At 40.3% G+C, this 21670-nt stretch overlaps 1 protein-coding gene across 1 annotated transcript in view; it reads left to right on the top strand.

Annotated features, from left to right (window-relative positions):
- mpped2a (metallophosphoesterase domain containing 2a) overlaps window positions 1-18016 on the top strand; it is a 65453-nt gene extending 47437 nt beyond the window's left edge. Inside the window, exons 5-7 of the mRNA XM_058628884.1 lie at window positions 15081-15196; window positions 15978-16091; window positions 16896-18016. Of these exons, the coding sequence (XP_058484867.1) occupies window positions 15081-15196; window positions 15978-16091; window positions 16896-17014 (349 nt within the window). The 3' untranslated portion in view covers window positions 17015-18016. The remainder of the gene's footprint in view (window positions 1-15080; window positions 15197-15977; window positions 16092-16895) is intronic.
- The last annotated feature ends 3654 nt before the right edge of the window (window positions 18017-21670 follow it).

Raw genomic sequence — 21670 nt, forward strand, 5'->3', positions numbered from 1 at the left:
CTCCAGGTTTGTGTTTTTTTTTTAAGGGAATAATCATTTGCATTAAAAAATAATGAGACTGGTTGGGGGTTTGGAGCCTGTGCAACCATGCTGCTGTTTGTAACTCAAATCCGTAGAGATGATTTACAGTGTGAGCACACAATAAAAATATGCCCCCACCTGGTCTATCTATTACATCTGCCTCCTGTCAGGACTGATTTGTTTGGCTGCTGTTCATATTTTTGAGGTCTTTGATGAGTTTTTTCTTCACTTGAAAGGCAGAGAAGAACAATTATTATACAGAAAATAATACCCTGAAAAAACAGGACTTCTGTAAGTATACATACTATATGTAATTTCCTCGTGTCCTCATAAGCATTTATAAACCCCTGTTGTTTTATCATTTTGTCACAATTTCTCTAAAATCCTTGGAAAGGGGCATAATGTTTTCATACTGAGTTTTTTTGTGCATCAGTTTGAGATCATAGCATGGTGACTTCAGTGGAAGTATAGATAGCATACTGTAGGGATCGGCTTCTTACTGCCAAGCGGGTTAGGGCTATGAAAGCGAAACAGGCAATATATTTGTATAACACAAACATTTCTTCCTCACAGAAATATTTGTCCAATCACTCTTTTAAAGATCTTTAAATACACTTTTCATGAAGCAAGCAACATTTTTTAAGAAGCAAACAAATTAAATAAATTAAAAAACAAATACATTTTTTGTTTCCAAAGATTGGAATTATGTTTGCTCCGACTCTTTTGCTATTGAGCTCCCTCACTTGTTCTTTGCACTCCCTGATTTGTTCTTAGTCCCATGGTTTTTTGTTTGCGATTCTGACCATGGGCCTTAGGAAGTTGCCTGCTGATTGGCCGCTGAGTTTTGGAGCGACAGCTCAATGGACTTTCCCTGACTACATCCGACAAAATAATTGTAGGTATCTAACGTTTCCTACAATTATTTTGTTGGAGTTCCAGACGGACAGCGACTCCAAGCCTGTGTCTACCTCCAGTCCATTGAGCTGAAAATCACGGAGCACAAAGAACAAGTAAGGGAACGCAAACGCAAGAGTAAATAAAATCCCGGTCACTGCAAAAAAAAGGGTATTTTCAAACAAATAAAATACAACTTTTTTATTGATTGAATCGATATTTTATTTGCAATTTGTGAATTTATTTATGATTTTGTGGTTCAAGTGTTGTTGCTTTGTAAAAAGTATTGTTTGAAAATGGGTGGGGAATCAGACAAGAAGCCTGGAAACATTGGTGCAATCCTTTTAATCCTTTTTAATTAAAACAGGAAAAGATTTTTGTAAAGCAAATGGACTGAAAAGTGAGAGGGGTAGAATGAGCGAGGGATGAAAGAAAGCCAGCGTTAGGAATACAGCAGGGGATTAAAGACAGTGAGCGAGTGTTACAGACCCCTGGCCAGTTTGCTGCTGTAATGAACATTAGGGCTGCGGCATAAATTTAATGACCTGTGAAACAAACAGTGTGGCTGAGACCAGTGCCTCTGAATGCTAAGTGGCTCTATTATTAATACCAGCTCGGAGAAGCCACTGTGTAAACACACTGTAAGTCTCCTATGAGCCCAGTTAAACACTCGGAGGCCGAGTGGTGGCAATGCACCAGCTTATTTCAGTGCTCTGAAATGGGGTCACGTCTTTCTTTGTACCTTTTCAGTTAATGGCATGTCGACTGTTAACTGTATACCCGTGCTAACTAATGGGTTATGAATCGCATTGCAGCTAATGCCTGTACAGGTTAGTCAACTTGATAATGAATGGCTTCGTGATGGGGCAGGTAAGCAAGTGGTAATAAATAGATTTCATGCTGCTCAAAAGTGTTCATCCATTGGCATGCCAATAATTAGTGCTCAATGTGTGTCTGACTGTGGTTTAGTCCGCAGGCAGATTAGAGGTTTTTTTTTTATTTAGTAAGTTATAAGGCTGTAAAGTCCTGGTCGACTGGTCGATTAATCAGTCGATACGTTCTGGTTCGACTCAAATTCTGATAAGTCGACTTTTTGCGGTGTTAATTTCATACAGTCTTTGGTTAATTTGTTTTCATCTGGAGGAATGCACTAAGTGCTAATGGGGGTGTTTTCAGAGCACCCCTGTTCCACAGATCACAGCGTGTCTTCAGAGAACACCCCCCTTGTTTTCAGTATTTTGGATTAGCCCAACCCCCAGGAGACAGAAAGACTACAGAACGTCCGGTGGTTTTATTTAATTTTGAGCTATAGTCAGTCCTCTAACATCCATGTCAAAGACATCAGCAGTGTGGCAGCATTTTACAAAAATAGATGGCGATAAAAAAGTCAAATGCAAAGTTTGCCAGCAACAGTTTGCATATCACAGCTCGACTACAAACATATCATATAAAAACGGTAAGCTAACTTGTTATGTTGCTCCGTCCGTTTTGAGTACATGAACATATCAGAATTGGCATATTTCAATGTTTTAGTCTAATAATTATTGATTCGTTTTATAACTGCAGGTGCACTCGCCCGCAACAACGGCAGCAGTCTGTTTGTGTCTCAGCCGCGAAGCTGAGCTCAGTGTCGCTCTGTGCGAGGATATGCACAGAGACAAATGATCTAAATATTCCTCAACAGCTGATATCAACGTAGTATAGTATATAGTATATTTTCGAAAATCATACGCTATGATATTGGGCAGATGCAAAACGCTTTCAGAGCCGTCAAAAAATGCAGTTGCCATGTGACATGCTCAGGGTAAGAGCCCGGAGTCTGATTATAAGCAATGCAGGCTAAATGAAATGATCCAGAACAGCAGGGTGCACAGAGGGGACTAGGAGAGCCCAGAGCTAGCCAGATGTCTTCAGCATAGAGGAGGGACACATGACACAAGGAGTCTGCTCCAGGCAGTAAAATGCAATCACAACTCCCTGGAAAGGAGCCCAAGATGGCTCAGCAACCAACAGTGGTGTCAAGGCGGTCTGTCTGCATACAGACCCCTGCTCTCCCCCCTGAACATGACCACAGGCTACAGAGACGATGCTAAACCTTCAGGCTGCTCTTCCAGTAGGCAGGCAGCAGTGAGTTTATATTATTATCAGTGTCACGGTTGTGGTTACAAAGGTAGCATGTGTATGTGTATGTCTCTGATATCTGAATCTGCCCATCTGTTTGTTTTTTCCTTGCTGTGTTTGTCCTGGTCTATACAGTATGTGTGTACACTGGCAGATCCAGGGCCAGGCAGGACACTATCTTGTTTTCAGTCCCATGCTGTGTCAAACACTATGATGGGATAAATATTTGAAAAGCAGAGGAAAGCCCCGTGTCCCCAGCTGCTGTGTGCCAGCTCTGTATTGGCTGCACCTTTTACAAGTGACGTTTTTTCTCCGCTCAAAGTGTACATCATGATCCTGGCCATTATTTTCAGTAGAGGTTGCCGTGAAAGATCACCAACCTACGTGCTGGTGAAGCTGAATTTGGCAGATGTAAAAAGCTCAGATGAACAAGTAATATCATCAATGACATCAAGTGTGGACTCGACATTGGAGATGGTGAGTGTTAGGAGGTTTTTGATGGAGTGAAAAGAAGTATGAGGCCTGCTGAGTTTTGTAAGTTTTAGAAGAAAGAAAATGTTAATGATTTAAAATGGAGGTAAAATATGAGGCAGAGGCTGGGTCAGAGCCCAAAAACCCCAATTCCTCTAGCTTGGTACAGACTACAGCATACCAAAGTGACAATTATTATACAACTATTGCTCTACAATAGTTCTAGTTCACTTAGTTTGTATTAGGGGAACCAAACTGCTACAAAAAAGACAACACAGTACTTCCTTGCCCCAAGACATTTCTGTGTACTTAACTAACTACTATATAACTACAGTGTTAAGATGTTTGTACAGTATATATTTGTCTAATGTATAGATCAATGTGCTGCCTTAAAGTCTTGAGTGAAGTGATCAGTACTTTAAGTGGGTTTGAATTATTTAATCTGAAATGATTCTGAATGTAACAAAAATGCAGTTAAAGCTTGCCTCACTGGAAACATGCAGTGTATTACTTAAAGTTACAGATAAAAATATGAGTTGATTTTAATTTAATGGATTTTGCTATAATACTGTACTGTAGGACACTTAGAATGTCACAGAAGAGCAGACTTCTCCTGAGCTGGAATTGAATTCTTGGCACTCAAACACACTCTTTTCTGCCACTTTGTCTCCCATCACACCATTTGGCCCATGAGGAAGATGTCTGAAGAAAGCCATCAATCACGGCAGTAACGACAGCTCCATAAACAGAAGGGCAGCCTACCTACTGGTTTCTGCTCTGTAGTGATAGCATTCACATCATGCTGCAGCACTTCCCCTCCTTCCTGCTGACCTCTGCACAGTTTTAGTGGCAAGGACGGGACTGTGCTTATCTCCACTCGCTGAATTTAGACCAATGTTGGTACTGGTAGGAGCACATTGTCAGCAGAGATGTAGCATCGTAAATAAAATGCTGGTCAAACTGTTACCTCCATTCAATTATCAGTGTCGAACAAATAAGCAACAATAGAGACAACATTATTTTAGTCAATATGACCTTTTGGCCACTTTTTTGGCTCTAGCACAGCACAGAAGACTATTAAAGACTTAGACTAAATAAAGGCAAAATAAACAAATGTCAGGTAGTCAAATAATGGTTTAATTGGTTTACTCTTTAGTTAGCAAAAGCATGAACAGCATTTTTTTGATTGATCAGTTGACAGTCAATATCAACCAATTTTCAGGTGGTCAGCAGATCTCCATTTGTGCCTTCAAGTCCATTTAATCATGTTTGTTTTTGAGTAAACTATCTGGTTTCTGGCATTACACTTGCTCAGAGTGTGCCGTGTGAGGCTTATCCTTGTTCACTGGCCAATAGCAGCATCTTTTTTGCTCCAAGATGGTACAAAGACAAAATGTGTCTAAAAAAATGTCTTGTGGGGGAAGCCACACAACAAATTTGAAAAACCATTTAAAGACGCATTATCTGGCAAAACATGGTGAGACGTGAGAAGAGAGTGAAGAGGAGAATAAAAGTTGAAAAACTATGTGTGAAGTACCATAGGGTTGTGCCGATGGACGATGTCATCGTACCAAGTACTATCGCTAATGGAAAAGCCAAGAACGTGCCGAGTCAAGCCATGCTATAACTGTGTAGTGGAAAGGTGCCAATAGAGAACAGCTTTTAATAATGATCAGATAGTTCGAAGGAGAAGACTCACTAGACTTGTAGATGTTTGGTCATGGATTGGGGCACTAGTGACAGTTTTTAAGAAATCACATCTTTTATGCTTCAAAAGCATTGTACATCATATCAAGTATTTATTTTTGTTTTGTATATTACTGGTGTATTTCTTCTTTGTATAGCTCACCCTATTCAGCTTTGTGTGTTTTGCTTGGTTTGTGTTCTAGCTCTTTGTATACAAAAGCCATGAGACGAACAATGCCAATTTGTGTGGTTTCCTGTGACTATTGTTGGCACAGTGTCTTTGGGTCCTCAGTAGCATCCATTCGTTGTAAACTAGAAACAATAACAACAAACAGAGTGCCACGAATCTGCACTGGCGTGACCCTGTGGCCCTTCCTGTTGCCTTGAACACCCCTTCCCCAGCAGCAGTAAAGACTGGTTGGGCCATCATGTTATGACAAAGCAGTATGCACTCCCAGCCGTTTGACAGGGCTCTGCAAGAACCCGCTTTCTTTCCCATCATTTTCAGGATGAGATTAACTCCACACTGATTAACCCTTCTGTCGTCACCAACAGGATTTGGCATGCGTATTTCTCATCACCGCAACTCCTAGACTAGCAATCTGTCCAGGTTGTAATCCTGCCTTTCGCCCTATTTCATCTGATATTGGCATAGCACCCCCTGTCACCCTCAAGATTCACCAGTGTGTCACACATTTGTGACGTCACCTTCTCAATACCATATTCCTAAACGGTTAAAAAAATGCCAGATATCAAAAGTGAAAGGTTATCTTGGACAAAGGGGCAGAAGCACTCACTCGATGATATTTTTTTTGACAATTCTTCAGCCATAAAATCTAAATAAATCCAGGCAGCCTGCTTATCATAATGGTCATAAGTCATGGAGTCTTCAAACTTCTCTTCTGTGTATGAGGCTGGTGGCTTGACAGGCTATGTTAGCTTCTACTACCAAACACACCTTCATTTCCACCTCAGCTGTAAGTAGTCCAGGGATACATTCAGAGTATCAGCCAGCCACATTGTTCAAATCTTACTACAGATCAGATTTGGTAGTTCACATTGTTAACCACAAATATCTTGCATCTGAATGTTACTGTCCTCTCAAACTGCACATATACTCACAAATACTTTTTTTGCCTGTTTTCATCAACAGAAAATTTTATATTTGTGAGACCAATTAATATTGAATTGAGATAAATAAGAAAGATGTACCTTATTGCAGTGAATTTGTGTGCGAGATTTAGCTCGAGAGGATGATGCTCTCCTCTATTTTTTGATTTTGCCATGCTTCCATGGTGCAGGTCGATGATGTAATTGCACAGCTGGTAATCTGAACGTAGACTCCTTGGCTCCTCCGGTCCATTACGAAATGTCCGTGAGGAAGTCATTTAACCCTTGTGTTAAAGGGGACATATTATACCCTATTTCCCCAATTAAAATAGTTCCCTGGTGTCCTAATGAACATGTCTGTGACATGCTTTAGTCAAAATACCATAAGGATGAAGCATGGTCCCTTTAAATGCAAATGAGACACACCCACTTCTTCAAGGGGGTTCCTGATTTGTCCTATTTACTGCACTCACTCAGCTCCTGTTCCCTCCGCTCCATTCCTCTCCCCCTCCCTCCACTAGTTCTCTGACAATATCAACATGGCAGCGTGTGCGGAAAAACAGCGAGAGTGCCGTCACAGGAAGAGACGTCCGACACAAGGATCAAGCCGAACAGTACCGAACTGTAAATCAGTTAAAAAGACTTAGGGACAGCACCACTGATCGCCACTGCTGATCGCCAGTGGCTCGCGGCGAGCTACATAAACTGCCGCTGTATGTGACTGTATCAGAGTCTGTGCTGAGGATGTACTGAACAAATATTTTTAATTAGGACGTGTCAGAATGGTCAGTTATGAGCTCTATGTGACCTTTTCTTAAAAATGTGTTTGTACGTCGGTGAAATACGGTCGCTGACTAAATACGGCGACCACTGGCCACAGTCTGATGCGAAGTGTGCGAACACTTTATCCGGCACATTTGCTTCATATATAAAATCCTCTGAGGCTGGAAGTTTGTGTAAAACACTGTGCTCCACTGTGCATCCACGAACAGCACACTTGTCCCTCCGCGTTGGCATAATACCGCTCTTCCTCCCTCGCCTGCACTCTCGCAGGGACAAGGTGGAGCTAAGGTGGAGCTAAGGTAGAGCTCTCGAAGTAAACTTACTGGTGGGGCGGTAACATTCGTGGTGAAATGCGCATGCTGCCGTCATAAGCGCAGGGAATTCAACAACCCTTATTTTATCGCCTATACTTACACTAAGGGGGACCACGAAAAAAGGACTGAGTATTCTTTTTCCACACTTTGGCGACTGGTAGGGCCTCCAGAGTCCCAAATATAAGTATTAAAATGATTAAAAAGTTGATTTTTGCATAATGTGTCCCCTTTAAGACTAGGGAAGTACCATGTTAATGCATCTATACCATGTAGAATTAGGATAAGGGCAACAATAGTGGACAATTTAAAGATTAAATGATTTCCAGAAAACAATGTAGCTGAGCTAAATCTGAATATCCCCTTCTAACATCACCCCTATGTTCTTATTCAGTCAAAGCCTCCTCAGTTTGTTTTATTCTTTTTCATTTCTCTTGGTCCTATTTGTGTTTGAAGAGCAGCAGACCTTCAGCGTCAAACCTGAATTAGCAGAATAACTATAATTAATTATAGTTAATAATTTAATTTCATCCTTATGTTTGAGATACTCTCAGCTTTTTTCCTCAATTTGCAAACCTGGAAATGTAGTCTTGTGTTTGTGCACTAGCAGAAGCAGTCCAGAAGATACACATTACAATTCATTCTATTTTCAAATCAAATCACCCTGTTCCATTTAAAAATGGATTGCAGCCTCTGTCCTTGGAGCTGTGCTGGAAAATGAAACCTTGCCTGTCAGTCATTGTCACTAAGGAAAGCTTGCTGTTTCCCAGAGATATTATCCTCCCCCGTACCTCCCTCACCCCTTTCTTCCCCCTCTTACATTGTTCTCTGGGATCAAGTTCATGGAGGCTGGGGCTGGAGGAGGGTAATGGGACCCTTGTCCCTGTGTATCAGGACAGGTTGAATGGGTCTCGGCCCCTGCCCCCAGCCCCCAGCCCCCATACAGGTTCTTTGAATAGCTCCCAGATTCCACCTCTGTTTATTACTCTAGTCTCCAGTGTCTCCAGACCTACCCAGCTTCCTGACAGATCCATATTTCAAAGTGTTTAGATTCACTCATGTTCACATCTGTCTTCCCACAACACCTTGCTGCTTCCACCTGATCCTTACTGTCACATTCACAAGCAGCTTACACCTTTCAACTACTCATATTTTAGACATCTATTTATCAGCCCACAAACACAGTTCACAGACACAAATCATTTCAACTGCTGCTTGTGGTGGGTACTGGTAAATAAAACCTCAATTGTTACTGAAGTTTTGAGGCTGGTAGTAAGTTACTGGCCGTTTTAAACATTAATGTGTGAAATTGTGTGGAAAGATACTGTTTGCAAGACAGCGGACAGCTGAACAATTTGTGGAAAATTTAAGTGTCAACAGTGTATGATTTTAAACATGCATCATTTAAGCCCAAACTGTTTATTGTTAAATATCTCACCCTTTGCTGTGTCTTAAATAAGACTTTCTGTTTTCCTACAACGTGCAATAGTTCTCCTGGCAGTCTAGTCTAGTGTTTAGTAGAAAGTCCCCCATAGCTGGGAGAATCCTGCCTCTTGAACTAGTACCTTTTGTGCAGGGCCAGCCAGCTCCCAGGATCCACCTTAAACCTTCACACACATCATACAATTAACTATGAATATCTGCAGTCCATCACACCCTCACACACACAAGCTGAGAGTGACAGTCAAAGGGAAAGCACGACTGTAGGTTAGTAACACACCGTGTTGACATTTTATATTTGAAAAAAAAAAAGATAAATCAAATTATATAATTAGTTGAAGAATTTGCAGTGGCAAATTGCAATTACAAGACTTGTAAATTGCAAGATACAAATTACATTTGCACAACTAAGATGTATTCCAGAATACATTGTTTCCCTATGTGTTTATTTTAGTTCAAATGTGTTTCAAAGTAACCTCATGAGGCTTTCTTAAGTACTTTTCACTGTAGTTGCACACTATTCATTTTTCTTCAGTTGCAGTGTGTTAATAGTTCCCTTGCTCTTATCCCATGCCAAAACTCTGCCTTTACACAAACATGTGTGCGTACGTGTATTAGTCTCTTTTTTCTCCCTATTGTCCAAAATGGGCCGTTATGATGTGTCAATGTAGATGACATACACTCTAAAATTGGTTTCTGTCTACAGTGTTAAACTGTAAGTGAAAGAATAAAGTGCCTGTCTAACAGTGTGTGCCAAAACTCACACTCATGCACCTGTGTTTGGTGAAGTGCTGGGAGCTGCAGGCTCACTGAGAGCAGCTGTGTTTGCAGCAAAGCATCTGCTGGCTGATGCAGTGGTTGTTTTACATGAACAGCCTGCAGGTCAAACTGCAGCTGGCTGCATCTTATTGCAGGGACAAACCCTAGGGACCCCGTGTTTGTGTGTGTGTGTGTGTGTGTGCGCCAACCCGTCCCCATGGTTGTAGCCTTTCCTAAGCGGGCTAAGTCTTGTGGCTAAACCTTAGCGCCTCAGCATTTGGCAGCATGACTGCAGTGAGATTAATCCATTCCACACTCCATCAGTCACTAGGCACAGGTTATTAGTGCTAGGGCAAAGCAGAGCACGCGCACGCACACACACACACAATCTCACACAAAGACACACATTCACGCCCTCTTCACCCTTGTGACTTCGCCTTCTACCTCGTCCCCAAAGTTTGCAAAGGTGGCCTTGGTGTTGAGAGGCTATTTGTCAAAACCCCGCCAGAGTCTCCACTTGGCTCCTTTTAATAAGGCTACCTTGGCTCTGGGATTTTACACACACACACACACACAGTATGTACTCTGCTTTGGCACATACTCATACAGCTTTGAGTGTCAGGTGGTACATCCCGTGGGGCTTATAAAAGTCCCATTAACATGGCTTTCCTCATTGGTTCTGACAGGTTGATCAATTAGACCCCTCCCCCTACTGATCCCAGGGCCACTCTGACTCAGAGGTCAGACACAATGAATCGCTGGACCTGCACACACTCTCAACCCCTCCCTCCCTCCCTCCCTCCCTCTCTCTTGCTTCCTCTCTCCCTCTCTCCTTTTATCTACCTCTTATCCCAGTGCAGCTTGTTTGTCCCGTTATGTTCAACGATGGGCTGCTATCCTAGGAGCTGCTCTTGTCCAGTTTTTAGGTGAAGATTTGTACTTTACCTGAGACACATTTTGATCACACATGCAGTGCTCTGTCTCAGAATGTTAGTGCATATGTGTTGTCTGTTTTCGCGCTAATCATTTGCAGCAAACAAGCACATGGGTATGAGGGAATTCTTGCAATGTAGGGACTTTCCAGTTCTCACTTGATTCAGGGGATATAAAGGCTTTTTCTGTCACTGCACTGTGAGGAGAGATTTGTGTGGAGTTTTTTGTTACACCACAACTGCTGCTTCTCATGTGACCAGCCAAGCACAACATTGGGAATGACTTTGTGTATATGTGAGCCGTTAATTCATTTTCTAATGATATTGCATCTACCCCTCTCCTTCTACCACCTTGGAGTATGACCAAAAATAGCGAATATATTTCAGAAACCAACATCTCAGTTGTGAGAGACGACAAACTGAACCTTAGTCCAGCTCTAATGTTTCTTCTTGTTCTATTTATTCAAAACTGTGAGTCACCTTTTTTCGAGTGATAATATTGAAAAAATCTTTTTTTTCATTGATTGATCAGTCTAATTTAGTAAAAATCACAATTTAAAATTTACATTTTTTTGAGTAAAAGTAAAATATATTGCACGTGCAATGTCTACTTTGTGGAAATCAAGTTTAACAATGTACACAAGTTTAGCCACCACAAGACTCAACAGGCTCAAACTGTGGATTGTGTTGTGACGATAGGTGGATGTGCAGCAGTTTACAGGCCTGCCCTGACTAGAGGGGTAATATTTCTGAATTGGACATGTGAAGCCATGGAAGTTAAGTGAACAGAAGCAAACACCACCAAACAGCTTTCTGCAAGTCAACCTGATATCTTGTTAACTCAAACGGTGCAGAATAATTAGTGAGCAGAATCTGTCTTGTCTATGCTCAAAGTAAGCATTCATCTCTGTATTTACACTTCTAATGACAGTCCATGAGTACCTATTTACCCTTTTTTATTAAAGAAAAAGCATGCATGATTCCATTGGAAGTGATGCAGGTTTTTATGGACACGTTGACTTATTTGTATAAAAAAAGTTTGACCTGACTTTGTTAAACATAATCAAAGGAGAAAAACAGTGCTGAAAAGAAAATGATTGAAAATATGTGACCTCGAGGCTCCTTGTTTAGCGTCATTGCTGTATTATTTAATTTATCAGACACTAACTGAATTAGAAAAAAGCAAAGTGCAGATGACAGTCAACCACGGTCTATGTAAGCCAAACAAAACTCCCATTCATATTAATATTGAAATGCCGGTTAACTTTTCAGTTAAGTGCAGCAAGGTTTTCTAACATACTGAGGTTGGAATAAACTGGTCAAATTCACTGACGTGGTCCCTTATTTTGTGTTTTAACCTTAATATAACCTTAATAAATATCTTAACATGTGCAAAGAAACAGCTCTTTGGCAGCTTGTTTCAGTTTGAATTACCTTTTGTTTTAAATCATTAATGTAAAAAGTATTTCAACATTAAAATATGACCATTTTTGTTTTTTATAAGGGAATGTGTGTGGTCTTGTATCTTAACTGATTCATGGGGTCTGCTGTGTCTTTGGTCCCAAGAATTGTTTAAGTCCTCCATCATGCACTAGTGAAACAGGACATCATTAAATCACTATGATATCAGCCAACCCTCTGACAAATCAGTAATATGGTGTAAAGATGGTCGCAACGATTCATTAAGTCAAGGAGTCAGATTAAAAGACATAATGAGGGGATTGCAGCGAATAGTGTGTGTGTGTGTGTGTGTGATGGGGGGTGGGGGCACTAGTGGATATTATAGTCTATCTAGGGACCCAGAGAGAACAGTGCAGGGGAGAAAAGCTAAGAACGGTGTCATGTCCAGAGAGACGTTGAACCGCCATACTAATGATGTCCACCAGCCTAATTGAATATTGACGTTCTGCACAAAAGGGCTGAATGGCTCCTATCTGCTTCAGCTCTGCTGCTGGACGGGGCTACTCATTTTTAACCCACTTCCACCATTTCCATTTAATTACCAGGGGAATCCGTAAAATCCTCAAATACCCCTGTTACCATGGTAACTGGCTCTTCGTCCCAGTGACACATTGTTTCACTTTGTTTTGTGTGTAGTGGTTTCGTTGTTCATTATAGAGTTTTTTTTTAAGGGGAGTATCCTCTTCAGCAAGGTTTCTTATAGGCTGGGAACATCTCATTTTCTGCAGTCGACAGAACACGACTGTTCCACAGACACATGACACATGGTAGGTGAAGTCTTGTCTTTCCACATTTTTGTTTGCTGTTAATTCAGCTCTCTTTTTCCCTCTCTCTCTCTCTCCCTCCATCACCCTCTTTTCTATTTCTGTGTTGGTGTTTCTATGTTGTTTTACTTCCCACTGTGCCAGCCTCCAGACGCTTCTCCTTTGTTGCCAGGGCGACGTGCTCCAGATGGCGAGTGTCAAACCAAGACTGAGCTCTGAGTGTAGTTTGATTACAACACACACACATGCACATACACATTGGTCCAGATATATACACACTGTGGAACAGACGGAGACACTGGCGCACATTCTGTTCAGCACTTGCATCCTACTCAGAGGCTGGTCGACCTGCTACACACACATGCGCATACATACACACTCAATACTGTATAATAAAATCTGTGCTACAGCCACACAGGAAACAATCTCTCCTTTATTTGACCAGGATGTCATTAATCTTGGCGGAGGTTAACAAATGCACTTGCATGGAAGGTATATTTCATAGGCAGACAGCCGACAATGGGGCCGTTGTGGCGTCTTGCTGCAGCACCCCGCTCTGCTGCTGCATTCAGTCAGGACCTTTTGGTTGGCTCTGGATCCACAGCTCATGTCAGGGGTTATGTTTCATCTCCCGGATGAATGTATTCATGTGGGAGAAAGCATGTGAAACATGGAGCTAAATCAGCTTTGCAGCTGTTTATTTATTTTTGCCCCAAGAAACCTTTTTTTTTTTTCTTTTTTCTTTTTTCTTTTTTGAATAGAGGGAAATAAATTTGTTCAGCCATTTTTCAAAGTTTGGCCTTGTTGCTATTTGTCAAAACCAGAGCCAGGCCCAGTTTTGCCATCCAAGGAGTGGCAAGTTGTCCCAGGGATCCATTAAACTTCCATTAGCTCAGATTTGTGTGATTAGTTGTTATTAATCAGTTCAGTCTGTGGCCTTCACTCCCCCTGTGCTCCTCACGTTTCATTTTTAACCTCATTTCTCAGCTCTCCACCAGGCGTGAGAATGAGGCAACGACTGAGCAAACAAATCAAAGAGCATGAGCTTGTGGTCTGCCATCGTTACAGCCTCTGTGTCCGAGACCTTTCAATAATGTTCAACCACCAGGCCCCAAGTGCCAGTGCTTTGACTCCATTATACTGCTTTTTCTCACGATGCTGAATTAATGAGAACATTTTTGTGTGTCTTATTTTGAGCAGATATACATTAGACCTTGGTTGTGTTACCCATTTAACCAGATAGGATTGTGATCTCATGTTTTACACATCTTAAGTTTGACCTGGCGCTTGTTAGCCTCACTCGACCCTCCCATGGAGCAGCTAGTATTGATCAGTGCAGGAGCGTCCATCTTTCACTGTAACAAAGCTTATTGATGTTTGTGGAGCCCTGATTTCCCCTCGGTCAAATACTATACCCAGCACCATCGCTAAGTAACTGGAAGCTGCTCTGAACTCGGTGGCCTATCTCAAAGTAACCTGGGAATAACAGAGTCGGAATGAACTTAAGTGTATTTTGCTGCTGGTCTGTCCTGCAAACCTTAAAGTAAAATGAAAAGATCTTTTCTGGGGGTGTAGTAGTGGGTTGGTTTATATACTGAGGTATTATGTGATGATAATCTATCTTCCTTTCCTCTGTTGTCAGCCTTCTTATGCCATTACCAGTATTGTGATAAATGAAGGCTCAATTTATCAACTGGCCTCTGCTCAATTTCTTTTTCTCCTCCGTTTCCCTGCCCCCGCCACAACATGTAACCTCTGCAGAGTTTGCTTTATTTCTTCATCTGTTCAACACCGTCCATCTATCCATCCATCCATCCATCCATCCATCCCTCATTCCCACTCAGCCAGATCGAGACTCTCTTTGTGTCTGAAGGAGAAGGCTGAGATGCAGCCACGATGTTGTCAATCACTCTGTAACTAGGTAGCAGAGAAGGTTTAGGGCTTGACATACAAAGTGGTTCCCTGCTGCTGAGAAGTTTTCTGCATTATACACTTGTACAGTTTTGAAATAACAAGTATTTAGATTTTTTTCTATATTTTAATTTTTATAAAGCCCTCTAAGTTCATAAACATACATCATTGTCTGTTATGTGCACATTTTGGTTTTATTTGTGGTTATATTGTTTTAAACTTACCTTATAGATCAATTTGACAAACACATTATAGAAACACCTGAAGTAAATTTACTAAACATCATTTCAACATGACCTTGTTACCAATACAGGTTTTAATAAGTAATATGCACATATTCCTGTAACCAACTCTGTTCTGTGCCATAATTATGGCTGAATGATGGTAATGTTCTCTCCCTCCCTTCTTCTCTGCAGGACTCCATGGTTTAACGGCTGGGGGTTCAACCTGCCTCGGGGTCAGTCTCTACTGGATAAATGGAACCTCGTCCCTGAAGGCATCGACATCCTGATGACCCACGGACCTCCACTCGGTGAGTCCAATTAACCAATCACAGTCCCCGCATCATCATATCTAATGAAGTTATGCCTCATTATTTCAAATCTGTAAGAAATGGCTTGGGGCGTTGCAGCAGGCCAGGTGTAGATGTCTCTGAATGTCCATGGATTCAGCTCTATTTAAATAAATCTTCACTGTGTATCTGCAGTGGACTCTCCAACATGAACATGCTCCGTGATTCAATATTTGTTTGACTTCATGAAAAAGAAAATGCAATTTGTTTGGTTTCAGTGTTTTCCAGCACAGGCTGATTCAGTGTTCCTTCCAGCTGTTCGGGCTGATTTATTTATTATTTTTTTTCCCTTTGCCTCTCCATCTGGCTTTATTGAGTGATTTCCTTCCCTCTCGCCTATAGAGGGTTGCTGCATTTTCTGCTGCAGTAGCCGCTGTGGCCATTTGATTGCATGGAAAACTCGATTTTGCAGCAGAGAGGCAGATGCTGCAAATGATAAGAGAGAGAATAATTTCTTGTCTTACTCCAATCACAAAGAAAGACTCCACCAGAATGAATGAATGAGCAGAATATGAATCGGTCATTGAAATATTAACAGAAACCAAGAGAATAAATGTAGTTTTGAATTTTGGACCTCAACTTTACTAATGTATGTTTGGAATTTCAATTCATGTTTTTAAAATTGTGTGTTTCAGTTCAATACAACTGTGATCATAATGGGTCAGGCTTAATGGAAAGCAATTTTCAATCCGCTATAGGCTCTTTAACCACAACAGCACAACTAACATTTCTATCTTGGCAGGTTTCCGAGACTGGGTTCCTAAAGAGCTTCAGCGGGTCGGCTGCGTAGAGCTGCTCAACACCGTCCAGAAGAGGGTGCGACCCAAGCTTCACGCGTTCGGAGGAATACACGAAGGTATCAACTTTTAAACCAAAGGGTCATTTTTCAGTACCAATGAGGAACACTGAATTCCCTTAATACAGTATTTGTGTATATTCAGTTTTATAGTAAAAAAAAAAGAAACACTTGACCAACACAGGAGTAAATATTCATTTAGTGGCCATGTGCTTTCATGGATTATTTGTTCATGAACAGGGTTACAAAGGGTGGAAAATTCTTTCTTCTCTTCCATGGTAATTTATATTCAGGGAGTTTGGAAATATTCAAAATAGGAAACTTGCCATGGGAATTATTGGGTCTAATGAGAATTAACACTGTGTCATATACATTTTGTTTTGTCATAAGCAGACATGCATTCAAAATGATACAATTAATAAGCACGATGTTGATTAATATATATATAAATACATATATATATGTATATATATACATACAGTATATATGTGTATATATATATTAATATATATATAAATACATATATATATATACATATGTGTATATATATATATATATATTTATATATATATATATAAATATATATATATATATATATATATATATATATATATATATATATATATATATATATATATATACACACACATATATATGGGGGTGGAGTGGCTCAGTGGTTAAGACCAGTACCCTGTTTGCGAAAGACATCATGGTCGCAATGGTCGTTGACTCCACCCCTGGCTGATTGTACTCAATTCCATTGTAAGTCGCTGATAACAACAGTTTATCAAACGCGTAAATGCATATTTTTTCATTTTTATGTTGGCAGTGCTTGTTGCTGACTCATGTGTTCCTCGCTCTTAGGCTATGGCATCATGACAGACGGCTTCACGTCGTTCATCAATGCATCGACCTGCACTGTTAGCTTCCAGCCCACCAACCCCCCCATCGTGTTCGACCTGCCTAACCCCTCCAGCTCCTGAGACCAGAGGACAGGGGCATGGGCAGGAGATACTACTTTTTTTCTATAATTATGTCAAGTTTAAAAAAAAAAAAAAAAAAATCTATGTGTTTCTTTGCAAAATGTTGGTCTTCTCTGCGCTGTTGTTGAGAATGAGAAGATTGAAAAATGGTGTGGTATGTTGGGGGTTTGTCAGGGAGAGTTGAAGGACAATATCGGTGTTTTCATCTTTTAAAAGTTTGTGCCAACAATCAGGATTCCCTCACAGATTTGAGTTCTTCATCACATAGTCGATGCAGTATTTGTGTGTCAGCACTGCGTCATGTCGCAGTCTGCTTCCTGCCAATCACCGGACAGCATCAGGAAACAGTTGAAACCTCATCCAGGAAGTCATCTTCAACTCTGTTATCTAACCGCAGTTTATTTGGAAACTTTGTATTAAAAAGTAAAAACAAAGAAAACATTCAAATTTCAGTAGTTATGGCATGAGTTGCAAAAAATCTTTTGTGGGTAATGTTAGTCTGTATGACAGGGATTTTGTGGTAAAAACAATCTTACCCTTGATAAATATTGGTCAGATCTGTAAGATAAATGATGCTTTGTGAATTTGTACAATTTCCTCATGTTTGGTTTGCATTCGCTGGACAATGGATGATGCCATTGTGTTATGTTGTATCATCTGATTTATTTTTATTATTATTGTTATTTTTCCCCAGTTTCTCTTTTCTTAATGGCTGACAGGGACGCTGCCTTAAACTAGCTTTCATTTTCTCAGCTAGAGCCCCACTCTCTGCAAGCTCAGAGAAAAGTCTTTATTTATTACCCATCATCCCGACAAAACAACACCTGACTAACGCAGGAACAGATAGCTATTGAATTACAGCCTGAAAAATTTACTTTGTAACATCCTTAAGGATTTCTGATCTAATTTGGAAAATGTATGTATAAAATATATATATATTATATATTCATGTTGTAAAACATCTGTACTAAAAGTTGTGTTTGATTTAAAAAAAAAAGAAAATATGGGTGCATTGGGGTTTTTTTGTATGCGCCTGAATGATTGACATGTTTCAAACGCTCCCATCAGACGTTTCTTTGATGTTTTTGTATCGACTCTCCCAGTAGATGTTTGTCATAGTCACAATCCAACAGGTGCTGGTTGTTCCCAACATCACACCTGCCTAAACAATACATTGTCCCTTTTAAGTGTAAATTTGATAGTATTTGTGTTATATTGCCTTTTTTTTTCTAATTTTGCACTGTGTGTAAATGCAATCTTGCTAGCACAAAAAAAATGTTGCCAATAGTTGTTTCAACTTTGCCGCTGTAAATGCTCTTTTTCATGCTCTGTTCCTCTCTCGCTCTTTCTCTGATTGTATCCCTCTTCATGAAAATGTTAGTTCTCTTTCAGTTAATTGTGATATATTTAGCTGCCTTTATATGCAAATAAAATTGCAAGATTTTTACTTACAAATGATTGTCTTTGTTTTTTGAATTTAAATCTATCCATTCCATGATTATTTTATCATGGAATGGTAACTGCACTTTAAAGGGCACTTAGAAAACACACAAACAAAACAGCTGACCATCTAAAACAGATTGCTGTATAAAAATAGAAAACAAGGATTTAAAAACAGTGGTAATAACAGCAGGATTGTGGATTAAGAAACAACAGACGGTTTGTCCTCCTCTGTGACGCCATGCTTCATGCAATCTGTCAGACTGAGTCGATTTATAACAATTTGAGGGAAGCATTAGCTCACCACATATGTTTTGAAAACATTTCCTTTTTCATGTTTGTGTTCAAGTACAAATCATACTGGAGCTCAGTGCTTCAGTGTAAGTCAGTTTTTATTTATCGTCATGATTAGATTCATGTTTCCAGAGTCCAACTTAGGATTCAAGTCACTCGCTACTTTTTTGCACTTTGGTGATTGCTCACAGTATAATAATTTGTGTTATATTATATAAGTTCCTGGTGGCGCACAAGTGGCAACAGAATAAACTAATAGTTGGACCATAGGAAATGACTGTATTTATGTTTCTAAAGGCCCTTGTTTCAACCAGGGCTCGAACCGAGATCTTATTGCTGCAAAGACAAGAGCACTAACCACTACACCACCTGTGTGGCCGTAATGAAACTATTGCAATTGTAAAACAGAGCTTTTGAAACTGAGATTTGATGTAGTTGTGAAAGACGGTTCCTTTCATAACTAAGCAAATGGAAACATGATATGAAACCTTGACTTTAAATCAGACAGTCAGTCAAGACTGGTGTCACCCAACAAGCTGTTTTTGACAACAATAGAAGAGATCAACAGTTGACTCATCTCAGCAGGAGAGTGTAAAAATGTGTGTTTCTTCCTAGTTCATACATGTCAACTGAGTATTCAGTGTTTCACCTGCAGTTCTGTTATTTCCCACTGGTTTCATCAGGTGTAATTCCTTGTCACTGTGTGCCAGCACAGATCCTTCAAAGGCCAAAAATCAAATGAGCTGTATTTAGTTGTATGCCACATTTTTGCCAGTCTTTCCTTCCAACCCATTCACTCATCACCACTTCATCAAAGCAGTCCAACTAATTAACCATTTCCTGAAAACACACCCACCAGATCCTGCTCAACATTACCATAATCCACTCTAATCATATTAACATAGGCCACAGATGAGCTGGAGGAGACACGGCTGCTCCGGCTCATACAACCTCTTGGTGTGAATGCAGCAGCACTTTTATTCTGCTGCACTGTTTGAGGGCACATGTGATGTCTCAGTTGTGACCAGTTCTTAAACAAACTGTGTAGCTTATGGCCTCATACTGTATGTGTTAACATTCTAAATGCTCACATATGGACTCTTCCCATGAACACTGTTAACACAAGCTTACTTTTGGAATGTTGTTACTGTCATTGCTCCATTGTCAATGTCATTTTATGGTGAAGTTCCCTCTCTGATTTTGAAGGCTTTTTTGTCCCTTGTCTGCGTGAGCTTTACTTTTCCCCCTCCCTGATTATCTCAACCTGTTTCACATGTGTCTTGTATGTCACAGCTGTTGGTCGTCTCCCTGATTCCTATTTGTATTTAACCACTCCCCTTTCCTTTGTCTTGTTGTGAGTTTTGAGTCTCCGTTTTGTGGTTCGCAGTTTTTGACCAGTGGATTTATTTGCATGTGTGTGCTTCTGTGACTCTGCTTAACTCTGCTTACCTGTTCCAGTCGGTGTCCATTCCCACGCCTGGGTTTTATGCACATTTGAGGATCTTCATTCTGTTTTCTCGCCTGCTCTTTGTGTGATTAAATAAAGACTTTTAATCACCACATGCTGCATCTGGGTCCAGTCCTGTTCTTTACAGTTACGAGAATCTCACATGGAGACTTCATCGGCAGGGTTCCAGCTGTCAGTCACCTGAAGTTTTTGTTGTAGCAAATTAAATTTGTGTTGTACATCTTTGAAAATGTCATGAAAATGCAAACATTTTCCCATTTGACAGTCATTTAAAGATGCACTCTGTAATGTTTAGGAGGATTTATTGGCAGAAATATATTATACTAACCATAAGTGCATTTGTACTGTAAAATTGCTTTAGGCAATGGCCAAGTTTGTACAGCAACCTGAGTTTTGCAGTGTTAAATGAAAAAGAGAGGCTCTGCCCACATAATCATGATGTACAGTATATACAGTCCCAACAAATAAGAGGTGTTTTCATCCTTTCCCACCATAATCTCGACTTTTCCATTAGGAAAAGTACCAAAATAACTGTTTAATAAAATAACTTTTTTCAGTACCCTTCCCTTGAAGTACCAAAGTAATGGTACGGTACAGCTGGAGCTAGACCCATAACAGTCAGCTGATTGGGCAACAGACTGATGTTGTTGTTCGTTGTCCATGCACTGGTACAACATCGCACTACATATCTCGAGGACCTGGCCATCGGGCACAGTGCACACCCTGCCTACCAAGTAAAGGTACTGTTCTCAGTCGAAATGTAAGCCTGAGGGCTAGAGTACTGTACCATGTACCGTACAAACTACACCATGATGGAAACACGGCTATAATTCACTGGCACGCCTAGGAGAGGGAGCGGTTAGTGAAGGTGTCCTCTGTTGGTCTCTAATTATTACACACTGGACCTTTAATGCTTGTTTCATTGGTATCCATGTGTCCATGTTTGTTGGGTTAGTCTTTTGTCAATGATGGAATCAGAGCAGGACATGCTCACTACATTTACATGTTAGAAAAAAAAACTAATTATTGTGTTAGTCCAAATAAACCCAGACGTAGAGAACACATGTTAACTTGTCAGTCTGGCTGAAATTGTGCTAAATTGCAGATAATGCAATTGAGATTTGAATTAGTATTGTATATAAATGTTCAACGGGACCCAAACGGGTCCAATTAAATGACAAAGACAAGCTATGGTTGTTACTTGGCTGAACTGTGCTTGTAAACATGCTGAGTGATATTATGTGGTTTTGTCTTATATATGGGGACAAAAAAGTCCCTGTGATACAAGTCATGAAATCTATAGGTGAAGATGTGTTCTGAGGTTAGATACGATAAGATAGTCCTTTATTTGTCCCGCAGTGGGGAAATTGACATTGTTACAGCAGCAAAGACAGTAAAGATAAAGATAATAAATAATAAACATGCATTTCCAAAAGATGTACAATATATAAAGA

This window comes from Solea solea, chromosome 5 (genome assembly GCF_958295425.1).
Source record: "Solea solea chromosome 5, fSolSol10.1, whole genome shotgun sequence".
Classification (NCBI taxonomy): Eukaryota; Metazoa; Chordata; class Actinopteri; order Pleuronectiformes; family Soleidae; genus Solea; species Solea solea.